Here is an 18812-nt window from a genome sequence, read left to right as displayed (position 1 = left end):
CAGGCGGACGAAGCTTTCCGGGACCTCAAGCGCATGCTCTCCACCGCACCCGTCCTGGCCACACCGGCCGAGAAGTAGCCGCTATTGCTCTACATTGCCGCCACCTCGCTGTCGGTTAGCACGGTGATGGTGGTCGAGCGACCAGAGAAGGGCAAGAACCAAGCCGTCCAACGACCGGTCTACTACCTGAGCGAGGTGCTCTCCGCCTCCAAGCAGAACTACCCGCACTACTAGAAGATGTCTTACAGCGTGTATTTTACCGCCAAGAAGTTGAATTAGTATTTACAAGAGCATGTTGTTACCGTCGTCAGCACGACCCCTCTCGGCGAGATCGTTGGTTGCTGGGATGCCTCTGGCCGGGTTGCCAAGTGGGCGCTCGAGCTAGCCGGCCACACCATCGTCTACGGGCCCCGCACCACGATCAAGTCCCAAGCAATTGCCGACTTCCTCGTCGACGCACAGGAGCATGCACTTCGACGGCTCCAAGATGCGCTCCGGCTTTGGAGCCGGCATCGTGTTGTCCTCTCCAAAGGGCGACCGGCTCCGATACGCACTCCAGATCCACTTCGCCGCCTCCAACAACATCGCCGAGTACGAAGCCCTTGTGCATGACCTCCATCTTGCCAAGGAACTCGGCATCCGGCACATCATGTGCTACAGCGACTCAGATCTGGTGGTGCAGCAGAGCTCCGGCGAGTGGGACACCCGCGACGCCAACATGGCAAGCTACCACTTCCTCATCCCGCAGTTGTTCGACTTCTTCGACGGCTGCGAGTTCCTCCACGTCCCACAAATGGACAATGAAGCCGCCGATGCACTAGCCAATATTGGCTCATCCCGGCAATCCATCCCGCCGGCGTCTCCCTCGAGCACCGGCACAAGCCGTCCGTCAAGCCGTCTCCGGACTCCGAGTCCATCTTCGTCCCAGAAGATCCGACCGCGCCTCTACCCAGCCCGGGGACTGCGGTACCCGGTCCTGGGGCCGCCGAACCCGGCCTGGGAAATGCCGAACCGGGCCCGGGGACTGTTGAACCCAACCCAGAAACGTCCCAACCCGGCTCGGGGGCTGCTACCCTCGACCCGGGAGCCGTCATCCTCGACCCGGCCATCGTCATCCTGTACCCGGGGGCTGCCGCCTCCGGCCCAGGGGCTGGCGCCCCAGAACCCGCCCTGGTGGCCATCTTTGCTATGGTGACCGCCGCATCATGGGCCCTGCCCATCTCAGTTTTCCTGGAGAACGGGGTTCTCCCATGGACGAGACCGAAGCCCGGCAAGTGCAGTGTCGGGCGTCCACCTACAACATCATCAACAACGAGCTCGTCAAGCGCAACTCTACGGGTGTTTTCCAGCACTGCGTCGAACAAGACAAGGGCATTGAGATCCTCCTCGATATACACCAGGGCGAGTGCGGGCACCACGCCGCCTCAAGGTCCCTAGTGGCCAAGGCTTTCCACCATGGTTTCTACTGGCCCACTACCCTCCAAGACGCCGAGTCGCTTGTCCTCAAGTGTGAGGGATGCCATCGCTTCAGAAAGCGCAGCAACTAGCCGGCCTCAGCACTCCGAACCATCCTGATCACCTGCCCCTTCACGGTCTGGGGACTCGACGTGGTGGGACCCTTCAAGACCGCTCGAGGCGGCATGACGCATTTGCTGGTGGCGATGGACAAGTTCACCAAGTGGATCGAAGCAAGGCGGATCAAGAAGCTCGACGGGCCAACCGCTGTCCGGTTCATCAAGGATATCGCAATGCGCTATGGCGTCCCGAACAACATCATCATAGACAATGGCACCAACTTTGCCAAGGGCGCGCTCGCGCAATACTGCTCCATCTCCGGCATCCGCCTTGACCTGGCTTCCGTGGCACACCCGCAGTCCAACGGCCAGGTCGAGCGGGACAATGGCCTCATCCTATACGGGATCAAGCCACTGCTCGTCGAGCCGCTCATCTGTTCACCCAGCAGCTCGCTCGATGAGTTGCCAACCGTCCTCTAGAGTCTCCGCACAACGCCAAACAGGTCGACCGGGTTCACCCCGTTCTTCCTCGTCTACGGAGCCGAAGCCGTCATCCCGACCGACATCGAGTTTGACTCACCGCGCGTCGTGATGTATACCGAAGCCAAAGCCAAGAAAGCCCGCAAAGACGGCGTCAACCTACTCGAAGAAGTAGGCCTCTTGGCGCTCAGCCGGTCAGCCATCTATCAGCAAGGCCTGAGGCACTACCACAACAAGAAAACCAAGCCCCTCACATTCCGCGAGGGAGACCTCGTCCTCCGACTCATCCAGAAGCAAGCCGGCCAACACAGGATGTCTTCCCCATGGGAAGGCGCCTTCATCGTCAACAAGGCCTTGTGCGACTACAACGCCTACTACCTCATCGACGCTCGCAAGTGAAACAAGCGAAAGAGAGACACCGCCGGCGAAGAAACATCCCGGCCATGGAACGCAGAACTCCTCCGCCCGTTTTACAGTTAGCTGTGTGCACGTATGTATCGCTGCCTTTTGTAATCATATGAAAACTATGGAATCCCCGAACGACGCTCGGGGGCTTCCCTTTCCGACTAAGCTATTGTGTCTCACGCACTTGTGCAATTTTTTCTTAAAAACCCCTCACCGTCGGCACGACTCGCTCGAGGGCTCGGGGTTGACTAGCTTGGTCGCCACCTGCAGCCTTCCTTAGCAACTCTTGGCGTGTTCAAGTCGCCGCGGTCCTCCACTTCGCCCTATGCCACAGAACCGGCTTCGGCTGTCAGCCGGCAAGCAAAATGGGCCAAAGCCATGCCATGAATACTAAGTTAGGTCCGCCGGATTGCCCAACCCGGCCCCGCCACCTTAAGTTGTCGCACGACCGGCTGCTCACCAACCGGCTTCACCAGATTGCCGCTAGCCGGCCCAGTGGGTGTTTCGCTCGCGCTCAATGTTGGAAAAGCCTAAGTACTGCTCATCCCTCTCAAGGGCCGAACTCCCTGTCACGAACCAGAGCCCGGCCGTTTGACTCGCGGGGGGGGGGGGGGGAGGCCCAAGAAGGGAGGCAAGCAAGAAAACGGCTCAGAAAACAGAAAGCAGGGGCGCAAACACTCACGAAATATTTACATCACAGATTAAACAGGCCCAAGGCCGGAGTTCGTTACACCCAAACACCCCCAATGGGTGGGTGGACCTCCTACCTAACACAAAATTTTACTATGATAAATAGGGTAGCCTCAGGCATCTCCAGCGCCGGGTCACGCAGCTGTCGGCTCCCCCTCGGTGGCCTCCGGGTTCACCGAGGCGACGGTGTCTCCCTCCTTAGTGCCCCCATCGCCGTAGACGCCCGTCTCCTCGGAGCTGCCCACCGGGTCATCTAGAAGCAGGCCGAGGTCGTCAACAGGAACGACCCCACCGTCGTCTGTCCGCTCCAGCTGGAACTCATCGTGGAGGGCAAACCCGGCGATGTAGCTGGCTCGGGCAGCGATCCGTCCAGCCTCCGCCTGCAGATGGCGCTCCGTGCCGGCTCGTTGGCCCATCAGCTTGTCTAGAGCCAGATCTAGATGCCAAGACATCACGAACCTGAGCGCCATCTCGGCGCCGGCACGGGCAGCAGAGACACGCCACGCTTGGAGCCGCTCCGGGCCCGCCCCCAACCACCGCGCCAGCCGCGTGAAGCTATTCGCCGTAACAGCGCCAGGCCAGAGGGCCGCCGTCATCACCGCGACAGCCTCGGAGAGCCGCCCCATCTGCTCGCCCAAGACTGGCGGACGAGCTTCCGCGGCAGTCACGATCTCCGGGAAGGTCCAAGCAACATGCGGATCGGTCCAGGAGCCCATGACTCCCTGCGGATCCCGCTGAAAGCGGACGGCCTCCTCCGCCAGCTGGCGCGTCTCTGGGAAGGTCCCTATCAAAAAGAAGAGCAAGACAAATAAATAACCAAGGGAAAGAAGCCGGCATTCCAACCCGGCAGAATCCAAAGAAAGCACTTACTTGAGAAGGACTCTTCCAGGTGCTGCGTGTCAAGCAAAGTACCGCGCGCTCCCTGGCAATGGTACAGTCATGCTCCTGAAGCGTCTTCTCCAAGTCGGCGACCTTGGCAAGGGCCGCCTTTAGCTCGGCGTCCTTGGCCTCGGCCGCCTTCTCGTACTCCTGGCGGCGGTAGAGTTCCGCCTGGTGGGCCTTCCCCATCTTGGTCCCCAACGCCTTCAGGCGTTCCACCTCGGCCTGAAGCTGGCCCTTGTCGTCGGCCAGCTTGTCACACTGCTGGCCGGCCTTGGCATGGGCCTGCTGGGCCTCCTCGACCCTGGCCGCCTCCGCCTTGAGGCGGTCCACCTCGGCCTCGAGCCGGCTCTTGTCACCTGCCTGCTGCTCCTGCAGCCGGCCGGCTTTGTCAAGCGCCCGCCGGGCCCCTGCCGCTTCCGCCTTCGCCTCCGCCACCTCGGCCCAAAGCCGGCCCACGTCAGCAACGACCCGATCATACTGAGAGCCAGCTCAGATCAGCCGAGTTCGCCAGGAAGATACCTCGGCTGCAGCAGACGCACAATGAAGATTCAGAAACAAAGGGTTACTTTAAGATTCGACCCAACTACTGCGTAGTTGGCCCAATGTCGGGGGCTACACCCAGTGGGTGCGCCAGCGCCCCCCCACTAAAAATAGCATGCAAGAAAGATACCTGTGGCGTCGCGGAGTGCCTCCTCCTTGGCGGCGAGCTGCTCCTTGAGCTGCCGGTGCTTCTCCAAGAGCCGGTTAAAGACGCCGACCCGGTAGGAGTCCAGTTGCTGCAACAAGCAGTGATCAGCACAAGACATCAGTTTAAGATTCGACCCAACTACTACGTAGTTGGCCTGAATCTCGGGGCTACACCCAGTGGGTGCGCTAGCGCGCCCCCACTAAAAGATAGAAGATGTAGGAAGAAATTACTAATACGGCACACTCCAGCTCCCGCGTTCGCTCCAGCTCGGCCTGAGCGAAGGCCTGGATCCCGTTTGTGCGCCCTCGAAGGCGCTCGCTCACGGCGGCCATCGCCGCCTCCTCCTGGGTCAGGGGCCCGAAGAAGACCTCACTAGGCCCAGCCCGAGCTGGCTGCGACCCAACGGCCTGACGACCCCCTGGCCTGGGCACCAGGGCGTACTCGCTGCTGACTTCCTCCTCCACGGCCGGCGCCCTCTCCGGCGTCCTCTCCGGCACGGCGGCCGGAGTCGCTTGCGGCGTCGCGACCTGCAGTGCCCCACCCGTCGGCGCCCGAGGAGCCGCCTCCGGCGCTGTCCGCGACGCCTCCTCTAAGACGGCGTCACCGCCCCTCCCTCGACCTCCACCCGCTCGACCACGTCGGTCCGCGGCGGGGTGTCGTCATCCATGTCCACGACCTCCTGGTCGAGGTCCACTACGTCCGCACGGCCACCTTGGCCGCGCTCCCCCTCCGACGATGGCATGAAGACCGTCGCCGCCGAGTCCATCCCCGCCGGGATCTTGGGCCACAGCGGCTCCGTACAGGCATACGCCCACGTTGCTGCGGCGCTGACCAAAGCCTGGGCCGACGCCGCCTCCAGCTCCTCCTCGTCCCTGTTCCGGTCCCGCCAGGCCAGGCCCTCGATGTCGGCCTGGTCCAGGCCAAGGTCCGGATCAGCCATCTCCTCTTCCCGGTCGATGGCGCTGGTCTGGGTCTACCTTAACACGGCGCCCCCGCTGGACAGGGCATCCGCCGCCACCAGCGCCAATGAGATCGACGACCTGAAGCCCAAAGGATTAAACAAGCAAGAACTAAAGGAAGCCACTCGGGAACTCGAATCCAGCAGAAAGAGAACTCACCGGGCACCACCGGGACGCCAGGTCTCGCTAGCGTCGCCTGTGGAGCACGACGCATCCACTTGCCGGGAGGCTTCGCACCCGCAGCCGGGTCCGTCGCGCGCTTCGCGGCCGGACCTCAGGGCGCCACGTTGTCCTTCTCGTGCGGTTGGCTTGCCGCCACCGTCCAGAGATGACCCGGATCCAGCCGCGCCGCTGCCTCCTCCACTCAGCGCCGCTGCACCAACGACTCGCGTCCAAAATCCCCACGCCGGCTCACGACCGGCAACTCAAGAAATATAGAACATCGAAACTTACCCGCACGGCGCCCTGCGCCGGCGTCGGCATCCGCCTCCTCACCGCGGGCCACGAGCTCCTCCGAGTCGGCCCGCATCACCTGCATCGGCGCCCGATCATATGGGTGCCGGATGGCATTTAGAAGCGCCTCCCGTGTCGCGTCGGGACAAACAAGAAGATGGGCGGCGGCAAAATACAGAGACCAAGGACTCATCGCTGGTGCCGGGTTCGCCTGGCTGTATGGGGGTTTCCCAAACTCCCAATCCTCCTTCAGCCCGGCCTTGGAGATATCGTTGACCCGGCGGGTGACCTCCACCCCCAGGTGCAGGTTCGACATCCGGTCGGGGTCCTAAAGACCGGTCATCAGACTGATGATATGGGTGCATTGCAGCAGCGGTAGCACCCGACGCTTGATGAAGGTGACGATGAGGTCGGTGCTTGTGAGCCCCTCCCGCTCCTTCATCTGCATCATGCGCTGGCACAAGTTGAGCACCTCCTGTGACGGATTCCGGGGGAAGTAGTTCAAGTTCTGCTTCCCCTACAGCGTTGCGTCAATGAAGGGCGGCAAGTTGATGCGGTCCGCGCCAAGGTTGCGGACGTAGAAGAAGGAGTTTTGCCACTTCTTGGCAGAATCCTCCAGCGGAATCTTGGGGCATCCCCCGTTCGTCCACTTGTAGATGATGGAGGCCCCACAGGAGGACATCTCCCCAGCCTTCGGGCCCTACTGCTTCAAGGCAAAGAAGCGCACCTAGAGGTCGATCGAGGGCTCGACTCCCAGCTACCCCTCACACAAGGTGACGAAGCCGGCGAGCTGCAAGATGGTGTTCGCACCGAGATGATGGGGCTGGAGCCCGAAGAACTCCAGGAAGGTGCGGAAGAAGTGGCTCGCAGGGAGGCCAAACCCGCGCTTGAACTGCAAGTAGAAGACCACGCGCTCCGTCCCCTCTGGCCTCGGCTCCTCCTCGCCCTCCGGCAGGCGCACGGTGACCTCCGTCTCCCTCGGCAAGCACCTGGTGCCGCGGAGGTACGCGATATCCTCCATGGTGATTGAGGAGCCCATCCACGAGCCCAATGGAAGCGCCATCGAGACAAAGCGAAGCGAAGAAATATAGAAAAGAGAAGAGTGGCGGTGAAGCTCTGCTCGAAGCGGCAGGCGTCGCAGTGCGTGGCGGTCGCAAGAAGCAGAGGGAGGACGAAGAGACAGGGGAGCGCGAGCGAGAATGATTTCCGCCGCCCCCTCCCCGCAATTTATAAGCCACGGCTCAAACATGGGGAAGTGGGATCGTTTTCGCTCGCCCCTCGCACTTCCCCGCAATAAGTGTGTGCGTGCGCATGCAATAACTGCCTTGAGAATGGCAACCGACTCACGGACGCCGCAATAAATCCGCACGCGTGGGCCAGGGGCATGCAGTGGCGGGTCACAGCCCGTCGTCATGTACCGTCGCACGCGTGGCCTCTCAGGCCCCATCGGCTCCTGAGCGCCAAGTGGCGCTCGCGCAGAGCCCAAAAGATTGCCTCAAGATTCGATGGGCTCCTCGGTTTGCCTCCCGGACCGGGATGACGCGATCCGTCTTCCGGAAGCCCACACACAGTGGGTGTTGCCGGACCCGGCGGTCACAATTTTGCCTCCTCAGGGGGGAAACTGCGAAGCCCCCCCCCACCCACTCGAAGACGCTGGACCTTCACGACTTCGGGGACTAATGTCGGGGGGATGAACCCCGAGCAGGCAACGGAACCCGGATCCTTTTCAGAAACATCGGGGCAAGCAAAACCTCTCAGTACTCACTTGGCCGGGTTGCTCAACCCGTCCAAGTCCCTCGACCCGGCCAAACTCCTCAATCCGGCCCCAACAGCTGGCACAAGACGGCCGAACCGACACGACCAAGACTTCTCCAACAAGCCAACTCTCCCTTGGCGCGTTCCTCAACCAGGCCAAGGGTCAGCTCCCATCCCATCCCGGCTGTATGATAGTACGAGTCTCCATTCAGGGATGAGCAAGGCAACAGTGCCCCACCTACTGCTCTGGTCAGCCGAGGCATGGCGACAGTACCCCACCTACCCTACTGACCTGGGCCGACATGGCTATGGTTCACCCGTCGTCACTGTTGACGCCGGCAGCCGCTGACCTGACGGTGCACCAGTGTAGCGGACTCGACCCGGCCACTCCGTGATGATTGACAAGATGGCGAACAGTTCCCCCTGGCGCACGGGGCCCACACCCAGAGAACCCGGCGAGCCCTGGCACATGGCGGGTCCCAGCGCCGCCTTCCCGGACAATGACAACCCGGCCCCACGGCCTTGTAACATTACCATTGTAACCCTGGGGGTTGACCTATAAAACACCCCAGGAGCCCTCATGCATACGGGCACGAGAACCATCGCATACACAACACTCACCACCAGCCTAGCCACACACACACTAGGTGGGGGAGCAGCCTAAGCCTTGGCATGTCTTCCTTCTTCTTCCATACAGGTTGAGGAGCAACTCTGTACTGATACGTATAAACCAAACTCGGCAGGACTAGGGGTGTTATCTCTCCGGAGAGCCCCGAACCTGGGTATGTCTTGCATCCCGCGCTCGCTCATACCGACCTCGCCTCTGGAGCCCACCGGTGCCCTCGAGCCTCCTCCTCTCTTTAGCTATACCTTGGCATCTGCCGTGCACCCACCACAACAAGCGGCCTATGACGGGGGGACCGACCTCAGCATTAGTTGTGGCTAAGTCCTCCTCGTCCATGTATTCGGCATTCTCCGAATTATAGTCTAACATATCGGTTAAATAGTCGATAGTTGCTAATAAGTGGGTGGTGGGTGGGGCACAAAATTCCCTGTCGAACACCTCGAAGGGTTGGTGATTGAAGGCAGATGGCAGGTTCTCCTGGATAGTCATTTTCTAAATTTGGTCTAGCGCCTGGTTCAACATATCGAGGGTTGCCTGACTTGAGGGCTCTAGGCCAGATTTTTTGGTGACGAAGTGGAGGTCGGTCAGTGACTCAACGGATCCTTGGTCCCGGACGGACCTATCATTAGGATTCAGGACCAAAACCTTGAGGGGCACCGGATTTTCCTCGGAAACTGAGGGTGTGCTTTGACCCTCTCGTGTACTTTCCACGCCAAGGTTTGAGGTCAAGTTGTTTTGGGTCAGGGTGACTCCTGGCCGCCATTCGCCGACACAGGATGCGGGCTCGAGGCTAGCTGGGTGTTGTGGGGGAGGAACACGGCCGAGATCGAATCTTGGCCTCTGACCTTTGGTTCTGCCTCGATGGCCGGGGATAAACTCTTCGCCAATGTGAGTTCGGTTGATGGTGGGGTAAGGTCCTCTCTCTCAGGGAGTCCTTCCTGGCTCAAAACCGTTTGGTGGACTGGGGCCGATTTACAAATCGGATCAGAGGTGTACGTCGGAGCAAGCGTGGCAGGGCCTGCGGGGGTGGTGAATCCGGTGAAAACCAAACCCCCCCCCCCCCCCCGCGCGTCAGTAATGTACTCTGGTTGCCGAATCGGATACGGTGTTCAGGAGCGAAGTTGTCGATCTGGCCCAGATGGCCGGTCAAATCGGCGCGCAACACGATGATGCCAAAAGTGAGGAGTTGTCCAGGGACGAAGAGGTCCATGGAACTGATGTCCTCTCCAAGGACTAAGCGAGCCATCGATCCTTTCAGTGATCCAACAATGGAACTCTCAATCAAAGCACCAATGTCAGTGTCAAAACCGGCAGACCTCGGGGTAGGGGGTCCCAAGGTGTGGATCGGGGATCGATGGGTAACAAGGGACGACGAACATAGTATTTACCCAGGTTCGGGCCCTCTCGAAAAGGCAAAACCCTATGTCCTACTTTATTCTATTAATGGTAATAAAGTGGTTTACAGAATAGATCTACATCGAGATCATCATGAGCTAAACCCTAGGCTACGGTGGATGAAGATAGCCCCCCATCTAATGACGACAACCCTCGGTTTACATAGACACCGATAGGGCCAGGGTTACCGGAGATAGATTACAATAAGGAATAAAAGAGATCTTCCATCTTCTTGACTTGGAGGGAACACCACGGCTTCATAGATCTCCTGTCGTAGTACGACACCACCATTCCGGCCCATGCATAATGGGTCATCGCCCCGAGAACCCCTTAGTCCATGACTCCCTCACACACGAACAGTACGTGTTACCTTAACCTTGCCTCTGTTTTGAACCATTGAATGTACTAAGGACGCGGATGTGGTCTTGTGGTGAGACACAACTTCTCCACCATCACCATGCTAGACAAGTTGTTGCAGCTCCCTCCATCTCTGATGACACGAACATAACGTTCCTTCAAACACTACAAAAAAAGACACATCCGTGACATTTTGGGCCGAACGAATTTTTTTCCTGTCATGCTCATGACACTTCTATGACGATAATTGTGACAAAAACCGGTATCATCATAGATGTGGTGGGCTCCTACTTCTATGACAGAAAATGGGCTTTTCGTCCTGGGCGGGCCGAAGACGCAGCTGCATGACATTCTTTGGGCCGTCCATGCCGGAAAAAACCATGGTAGAAGCGAGGTCGAGCAAAATATCGGGGGAGTTCCCGGTTACGGTGGGTGGTCGGGGGGAAAGCGATGCGAGTTTCTCTCATACGTACGCGCGTGTGTGCGAGGGCGTTGGGCTCTAACTGAGCCCGAGTGAGGCGTTGGGCTCTAACTGAACCCGAGCGATTACACTGCAGGCTAAGCGTTACTGAATCCGAGTGATCAATCGATCCCTTGCTGTTAACTGAACCCGAGTGATTCCTTCGCTACTGCCACTAACTAAAGCCGATCGATGCTGCCTCTGGATGAACAGTGAGAGTTGTTGGGGGAGTTTGGATGAACAGTTCCTGGTGGGGGGTTGGATGAACAGGACCTGTGGTAGTAGAGGCTGTTGTCGCTTGATGAACAGTACCCCGATCGATCGAGCTGGTGGCGTGGTGGATGAACAGGCCCCCGTGGAGGGGTGGATGAACAGGACCCCGTGGAGGAATGGATGAACAGGATGACCCCGTGGAGGGCTGGTTGAACAGTAGCCGGCGAAGGGCTGGATGAGCAGTAGCCCGTGGAGGGGTGGTTGAATAGGACCCCGTGGAGAGGGCTGGTTGAACAGTAGCCGGTGGAGGAGCACGCAGTGGAGTCTGGATGAATAGGAGCCCGTGGATGAACAGTCGCAGGTGGAGGCTGGAGGAGGTCGATGGTGGATGAAGAGTAGCCCATGGAGGCTGGAGGCGGTCGATGGTGGAGATGAACAGTATCCCGTGGAGTCCTGTCGGTGTCAAAACCGGCGGATCTCGGGTAGGGGGTCCCGAACTGTGCGTCTAAGGTCGATGGTAACAGGAGACAGGGGACACAATGTTTACCCAGGTTCGGGCCCTCTCTATGGAGGTAATACCATACTTCCTACTTGATTGATCTTGATGAATTTGAGTATTACAAGAGTTGATCTACCACGAGATCGTAATGGCTAAAACCCTAGAAGTCTAGCCTATATGACTATGATTATGATTGTTCTCCTCTATGGACCTAGCCCTCCGGTTTATATAGACACCGGAGGGATCTAGGGTTACATAAAGCCGGTTACAGAGAAGGGAATCTTCATATTTGGTCGCCAAGCTTGCTTTCCATGCCAAGGAGAGTCCCATCCGGACACGGGTAGAGTCTTCGGTCTTTGTATCTTCACAGCCCATCAGTCCGGCCCACGGTCAATAGGCTGGACGCCCGAGGACCCCTTAGCCCAGGACTCCCTCAGTAGCCCTTGAACCAGGCTTCAATGACGAGGTGTCCGGCGCGCAGATTGTCTTCGGCATTGCAATGCGGGTTCCCCTTTACGAATACTCCAAGATAGTCTTCGGACGCAACAAACATGTACGGATCTGCACCCCAAGTACCGCACACACAATCAGAGAGTATAATATTTCACGAGTCCAATCCGCTGACAACTTTTTGCAATATGACATCACGTCTGCCCGGTCATTACTTCGAACTGTTTTCATCTGCCGTTCCACGTTTCGAGATGCGGTTTTCATTGGCACATCTTGTCAAAGCAGAGATCGTGTCCCCTTATTGCGGGATTCTCATCAATATGGGTGTGGGTAATCCAACCGTGCCGTTTGCACAACCCTTGGGAACAGGCGAGTTTTAGGGCTAGTGGGGAGGCGCATGATATTCACTGCCTTTATAAGGAGATAAGGATTCCCCTTCTTCACCCACGCCTTCTCTCTCTCTCTGCCCTTCCATTCTCGCGCTCCAGCACCCAAGTCCTCATCTTTTTCTCCTCAAGAAAGCTCTCAACCATGTCCGGATCTGGAGGGCAAGCCAAGTGGATGACCTCCTCCGTCAAGGAGAAGGACATCACTGAGCTTCGGGAGGCCGGGTATCTGGCGAAATAAATCGCCCACCGGCTTCCGGCAAAGGGGCAAGTCGTCCCCACCTCGAAGCCCAACGAGAGGGTGGTGTTCCTCCCTCATTTCGTCCGCGGGTTAGGGTTTCCTCTCCACCCTTTCGTCCGCGGACTTATGTTCTACCATGGGCTAGATTTCCATGATCTACCCCCAAACTCCTTCCTCAACATCTCGGCATTTATTGTCGTGTGCGAGGCCTTCCTCCGCATTCCTCCCCACTTCGGACTATGGCTCAAGATCTTCAACGTGAAGCCGAAGGTGGTGGATGGCCAACACGCGGAGTGCGGAGGTGCCATGCTGAGCAAGATGCCCAATGTCACATGGCCCAAAGGTACTTTTGTGGAGACTGTCAAGGAGTGGCAGAAGCTGTGGTTCTACATCACAGATCCTCGCGACGCCACCTGGGCCATAGCCCCCAAGTTCAAATCTGGAGCTCCAATGCGGCTCACCTCCTGGATAGAGAAGGGCCCAAATTGGTCTTCGTTGGACAAGCTGATAGCACTGCAAACGCGCATCCAAAGCATGGTGGATAAAAACATCAAGCTCGTCCATGTAATCCAAGTGATGCTAGCTCGCCGGATCCTTCCATGCGAGAGCCGAACGTGCCCTTTAAGGGAATTTGATCCGGAGAAGCACCAAACCTTGGAAAGGCTCTTCGGATCTACTCACGAAGATGTCTGGAAGTTGCTCTTTAAGGGCAACGAGACGCCGCCAGACATAGACTCGGACCGCGGGCACGATCTTGCCCATCCTGCCAGTGCGGTAAATATTTTCTCGTCTCAAGGTGCACCCTCTACTTGCTTGTTCAAGGAAGGTATCTAAAACTTCACTATTTATATTTTCAGGTATGGACAGAGAAAGCGGAGCAGATTCGGTGTCTGGCTACGTTGCCCGAGGAACCAGTCATCCTGCTCCTGGCGAAGATGCTGGTTCCGGCGCCCTACAAGGCGCCGGAGAAGAAGGCCAAGGGGGCCAAAAGTGGCCCTCGTCGCAAGGGCGCTTCGGACGTGACGTCTGAAGACAGGACTCACTCCTTTGCTGCCGAAGACGACGACGAGGAGGAGGAAGAAAGCAACTCTCCCCCAGATGGGGGAAGGAAGAAGAGGGTGGCCTCCACAAATCTGGAGGCGGAGGCGCCCAAGAGGGGGAAGGGCCCCCTCGCGGATAACTCCGCGTGGGACGTCGACAACAGCCCAGAGCGACGCCCCAGAAGCAAGCCCCTGGCCGCATCGTAAGTACTAAAAAGCCCGTATGCATCTGTGTATCCGGCCTCTCCTCTTCATGGTATAAACATGCTTAATTATGCTATTGCAGTCCGGCCCACGACAGCTCCCCGCGATCCTCATCAGGAGGTTCGCTGGATTCGAAGGTGATGGCCAGCGAGTCACTGCCGGCCGGTAACTCTCCCAAGGCCAAGGGTGACGACGAGGTGCTGTCCCAACGGACCTTACTAGTCCAGGGAGAGGTTCGAGAGGCCGTCAGGGTGGCGCTAGAGGGCAAAACCTCGGCCGCCGGACACATGGGGGAGCAGATCCCCATGGAGACTGGCGATGGGGGCCATGTTCAGTTCGGCCCCCAACCAGATACGGTTCCGAAGACCTATATGGCTCAAGAATCCGGCGTGCAGCCTCCTTCGAGAGAAGGAGGTGTGCCTATCCCGCCGGTGACCTCTGTCCAACCAGAGGCACCAGATAATCTGCTGGAAGCGCTATGAGGCGCTTCCATTGTGGACGAACACCGTATCCTTATGGGTACGGTGATTGAGAGGGTTCAGTCCGTCAAAAGCGGACTGGCTGAAGCCTGCGGCAGCCTACTGATAGGCTTTGAGGTAAGCGACAAAAAAGAAAAAGTCCTAGTATAGACAGTAGCCCCTGAGACACTGTCCGATGTTCGGAAAGAAAATCTGGACAGAGGATCAATTTATTTTCGCAGGAAACTAACTAAGGATGTCTTATATGAATAAGCAGGCGTCGTTGCTGGCCGCCACCTCTCATGCTGCGGAGGTATCCAGACTAAAGCAGATTCTAGAGCGGGCCGAAGAAGAGCTCGGCCTTGTAAAAAGGCAGCTGGAGGACACGCAAGGTATGTGATGACTTGTTGTAAAGTCGGAAAGAATGAATAATTGTATTGACCTTAGTGCCATGGTATTTGTAGGAGCGGCGACCGAGGTCGAGGTCCTTAAAAAGGCCCTGCCCGAAGCCGAGGAGATAGCTGCCAAGGAACAAGCCGCCCGTAAGAAGCTCAAGGCCAGGCTTAATGTGGTCCAGCAAGAGCTCCAGGATGCCGTGAAAAAATGCGAGACCTTGGAGTGCGATGTTTCGGCTCGAGAGACCGAACTCGCCAAGGCTCGCCAAAGCGCGGAAGAGGCCCGGGTTGAAGCCCAGGGGGCCCTCCAGGAGATCCAGGAGTCCAAGAAAATCGTGGCGGGTAAGGCATTTAGTATGCAAAGCAAGTATGTGAAGAACAAGTATTTCTTACTAATCCGGATTTGGAGTTCTCCAGGGGCGTTTGCGGATCTGCCGCGCAGTGTTTCTGATGCTACGGAGTTCTTCTGAGCCAGGGAAGGGAGCTCAACAGAGAAGTTGTCCTAGTCGCAATACCTTCGAAGATATAGCGAGCAACTACTTCGGCCTCGTGAAGCGGCTGGTGGATGCCTGCCCTCGGCTGGATATCGTCAAGTAGTCGGTCTGCATTGAGGTAGTGCACATGGCCTTCGACCGCGTCAATGTATGGTGGGCGAAGATGGATGCCATCAAGCTTGTGACCGAGGGACCGCCTGAGGGCAAGGAGCACCGCACGCCCGAACGGTATTTTGAAGACGTCCTGGAGGGGTCTCGTATTGTGGCGATGCAATGTGCGCAAGACATTATTTTCGAATGAATACATTCATGTTGTCTCTGCCTTGTATGACGAAACAAAGTCATTATGTAATATAATGTTTGTTTAAAAAGTTTCACCTCCTGTGCGGCCGTGTTGTATGAAATCTGAGAATTGGCTAGTCGTCGGCTTCTGCCCCCACGTAGGTAGTACGGGGGTGTTCGAGATGTAATCTAAACACTCTTGACCCAATTGTTTGGTCCTTGAAGGAGGTGTTTAGCGCAACGAACCAGGCAATCAGACTATGCGGCTTTAGCACCCTCACTTAGCCATAGGAGTTTAACGATAAAAATATAGGCGCAGACCCTAGTATCCGAACTAGGATGCTGTAAACACCTGATCGGGTAAGTACCGATCCCTCGCGTAATGCGGAAAAAATCTCTAACAATTTGAGACCTCCGAAGAGCTGACCGGCTCTCGCCGCATCATGACAGTCAGTTTTCGGCTTTCTGTATTGAGGTGCTCATCCGGGTAAACCAGGGCACAATTGCAGTAGTTCTCCCTTTACTACCCTAGCCGATATAGTGGAACGTAAGGTAGAAAGCACAGGAGCCGGGCAACCCAACTATTGACCAAAGACATGATTCGGAGCCAATGCATATAGTGCTAAATTCGGGGTGCCGAACTATACTGTAAAAAGTGTTTGGACTTTGTTGCCGTATTGCGGGGTGCTATGAAGCCCCTGGAAAATTGAAATGTACCAAAGTGTACGGGTGCTATTTGATAAGATAATCAAAAAAACAAGAAAAAAAGGGTAGTAAGCTAGAGCCGCAGAATTTGGGCCGCAAACTATTTCCATTATAATTTGATTAATACGTCAAAGTGCATTTGTACAAGTGGTGCAATAAGCAACAGGCTATTTAATATGCCACAACCAAGGGAGAGCTGCGTGTGGGTCCTGCAAACACGTAGAGTGATCGTTAAAGAGACCACCTAAAAATTCCCCTATACGTCCATGCTTACTGCCGTCTTGGTGTATTTATCCTTCCAAAGGACCTATGATTAAGCCAGCAAGGCAGGCCTATGGAAAAGAAACCTGAAAAGGAGAAAAAGGAAACAGTGAAAGTATGTGTGTCCGGGGGCGGTCGAGCCGTATTGTGGATCACAAGCCAATTATGCCTCTGTCTTTACCCATGGTATTTTGAGTGCGTAGTTATGTACGCGCAGTACGAATGCCGCCACTTGGTCGGGACTGGGACGGAGGACGACTTGCTAGTCGAGCTCTTGACGAGCCGAGCTGTCCTGTTGTAGAATAGTTCGGACTCTCCTGACAGTGTCCCGGAGCTCGGCCACCGAATTGAGGTTCTGCTTGAACAGGCCGCTCTGTACTTCTGCTGCTAAGGCAGCAGTGTGCTCTTCGGTATGGAGGGAGCGTTATGTGTTTCCATTAACTGTTATGACGCTGCATGGCCCGGGCATCTTGAGTTTGAGATGAGCATGGTGTGGCACCGCGTTGATTCGAGCAAATGCGGTTCGCCCAAGCAGTGCGTGATAGCCGCTGTGAAAGAGGACAATATCGAAGATTAACTCTTCGCTTCGGAAGTTGTCTGGAGATCCGAAGACAACCTCTAGTGTGATTGAGCCCGTACAGCCTGGTATGACTCCTTTAAAGGTAGTCTTTGTGGGCTTGATCCGTGATGGATTAATGCCTATTTTCCGCACTGTATCCTGATAGAGCAGGTTCAGACTGTTGCCACCGTCCAATAGGACTCGCGTTAGGTGGAATCCATCAATTATTGGGTCAAGGACCAGTGCGGCCGAACCGCCTTGACGGATACTGGTCGGATCATCCCGACGATCGAAGGTGATCGGGCATGATGACCATGGATTTAATTTTGGGGCGACTGGCTCTATCGCATAGACGTCCCTGAGCGCGCGCTTGCGCTCCCTCTTGGGGATGTGGGTAGCGTATATCATGTTCACCGTTTTGACCTGAGGGGGAAACTTCTTCTGTCCCCCTGTGTTCGGTGGCCGGGGCTCCTCGTCATCGTCCTCGCTTTGTGATCCCTTCTCCTTGTTCTCGGCATTTAAGTTGCCGGCCTGTTCAAAAACCCAACACTCCCTGTTGGTATGGTTGGCTTGTTTTTTTGCGGTGCCATGGATCTGGCACGAACGATCGAGTATGCGGTCCAAGCTGGATGGTCCTGAGTTGTTTCTTTTATATGCCTTTTTCCGCTGACCGGACTTGGAGCCGCTGAATCCGGCATTGACTGTAGTGTCATCGGTGTTGTCACCATTGCTTCGACGTTTGTGCCTGTTTGGTCGGAGCTTGTTGTTGCTGTTTTTGACCTCGGAGGTGCCCGCTTCGCTTGCCGTGTTTTTGCTACGGGCCAGCCAACTATCCTCAGCCGCAAAAAAGCGGGTCATGAGTGCCGTGAGGGCTGCCATGGACTTCGGCTTTTCTTGGCCAAGGTGGCGGGCGAGCCATTCGTCGCGAATGCTGTGTTTAAAGGCCTCTAGGGCTTCGGCATCCGGACAATTGACAATCTGGTTGTTTCTAGTTAAGAACCTAGTCCAGAATTTCCTGGCTGACTCTCCGGGCTGTTGAACTATGTGGCTTAAGTTATCGGCATCTGGTGGCCAGACATATGTACCTTGGAAGTTGTCGCGGAAGGCGTCTTCCAAATCCTCCTAGCTGCCAATAGAGTTTTTAGGCAGACTGTTTAACCAGTGCCGAGCTGGCCCTTTGAGTTTTAATGGGAGGTATTTGATGGCGTGAAGGTCATCTCCACAGGCCATATGGATATGGAGAAGAAAATCCTCGATCCACACCGCGGCATCAGTTGTTCCATCGTATGATTCAATATTCACGGGTTTAACCCCTTATGGGAATTCGTGCTCCATTACTTTGTCAGTGAAGCAAAGAGGGTGTGCGGCGCCTCTATATCGGGCCACATCGCGACGTAGCTCCGATGGAGTCCGTCTGCGGTTTTCGGCCCGGGCGTGACTAGGCTTGTCACGTCTGAATAGATAGCCGCCGTCACGTGTCGGGGCATGTCCTCGCAATCTGTAGATCGATCTGGTATGTCCTGCTCTATTGTCCAGTTCCTGCCGAAGACCATATGTATAACCATGAGCTGTTTTATCTCTGTATTTACGATGAGGAGGGGCGGGCTGGTGTTCGGCTTGAGTTGCCATTTTATCCCGACCACGTGGTGGTCAGTCAGCCGCATTGCGCGATGATGGTATGGGCTCCAGCGCCTCATCATCGAACTGAGGTAGCAATTTGCGCTTCGGGTAGCTTTTGGCTAGGCACTTGAGGCCGTATTCTTCGGCTGCTAGGACATCAGTCCATCTATCGTTGAGCAGATCTTGGTCAGCTTGAAGCTGCTGCTGCTTCTTTTTCAGGCTCCTTACAGTGGCTATTAGCCGGCGCTTAAAGCACTCCTGCTTGAGAGGTTCCTCAGGCACGATAAAATCCTCATTGCCGAGGCTCACCTCATCCTCGGAGAGTGGAAGATAATTACTGTC

The 18812-nt window shown here is 56.6% G+C and overlaps 1 protein-coding gene across 1 annotated transcript; it reads left to right on the top strand.

Annotated features, from left to right (window-relative positions):
- Positions 1 to 649: 649 nt before the first annotated feature.
- LOC141021775 (uncharacterized) lies at positions 650 to 1547 on the top strand. The gene is made up of 2 exons (XM_073497626.1): positions 650 to 840; positions 1226 to 1547. The coding sequence occupies exons 1-2, from the start codon at positions 650 to 652 to the stop codon at positions 1545 to 1547; spliced, it is 513 nt and encodes a 170-aa protein (XP_073353727.1).
- Positions 1548 to 18812: the final 17265 nt, after the last annotated feature.

This window comes from Aegilops tauschii, chromosome 4 (assembly GCF_002575655.3).
Source record: "Aegilops tauschii subsp. strangulata cultivar AL8/78 chromosome 4, Aet v6.0, whole genome shotgun sequence".
NCBI lineage: Eukaryota > Viridiplantae > Streptophyta > Magnoliopsida > Poales > Poaceae > Aegilops > Aegilops tauschii.
The sequence above is the reverse complement of the archived record's forward strand: the minus strand, read 5'-3'. Positions and strand labels throughout refer to the sequence as shown.

Excerpts from the sequence above, each read along its gene's own strand:
- LOC141021775 (XM_073497626.1), top strand. The coding sequence starts at position 650 with ATGTGCTACAGCGACTCAGATCTGGTGGTGCAGCAGAGCTCCGGCGAG. Across the intron at positions 841-1,225 it reads GCCAATATTGGCTCATCCCG|TTTTCCTGGAGAACGGGGTT; the intron begins GCAATCCATCCC and ends TGCCCATCTCAG.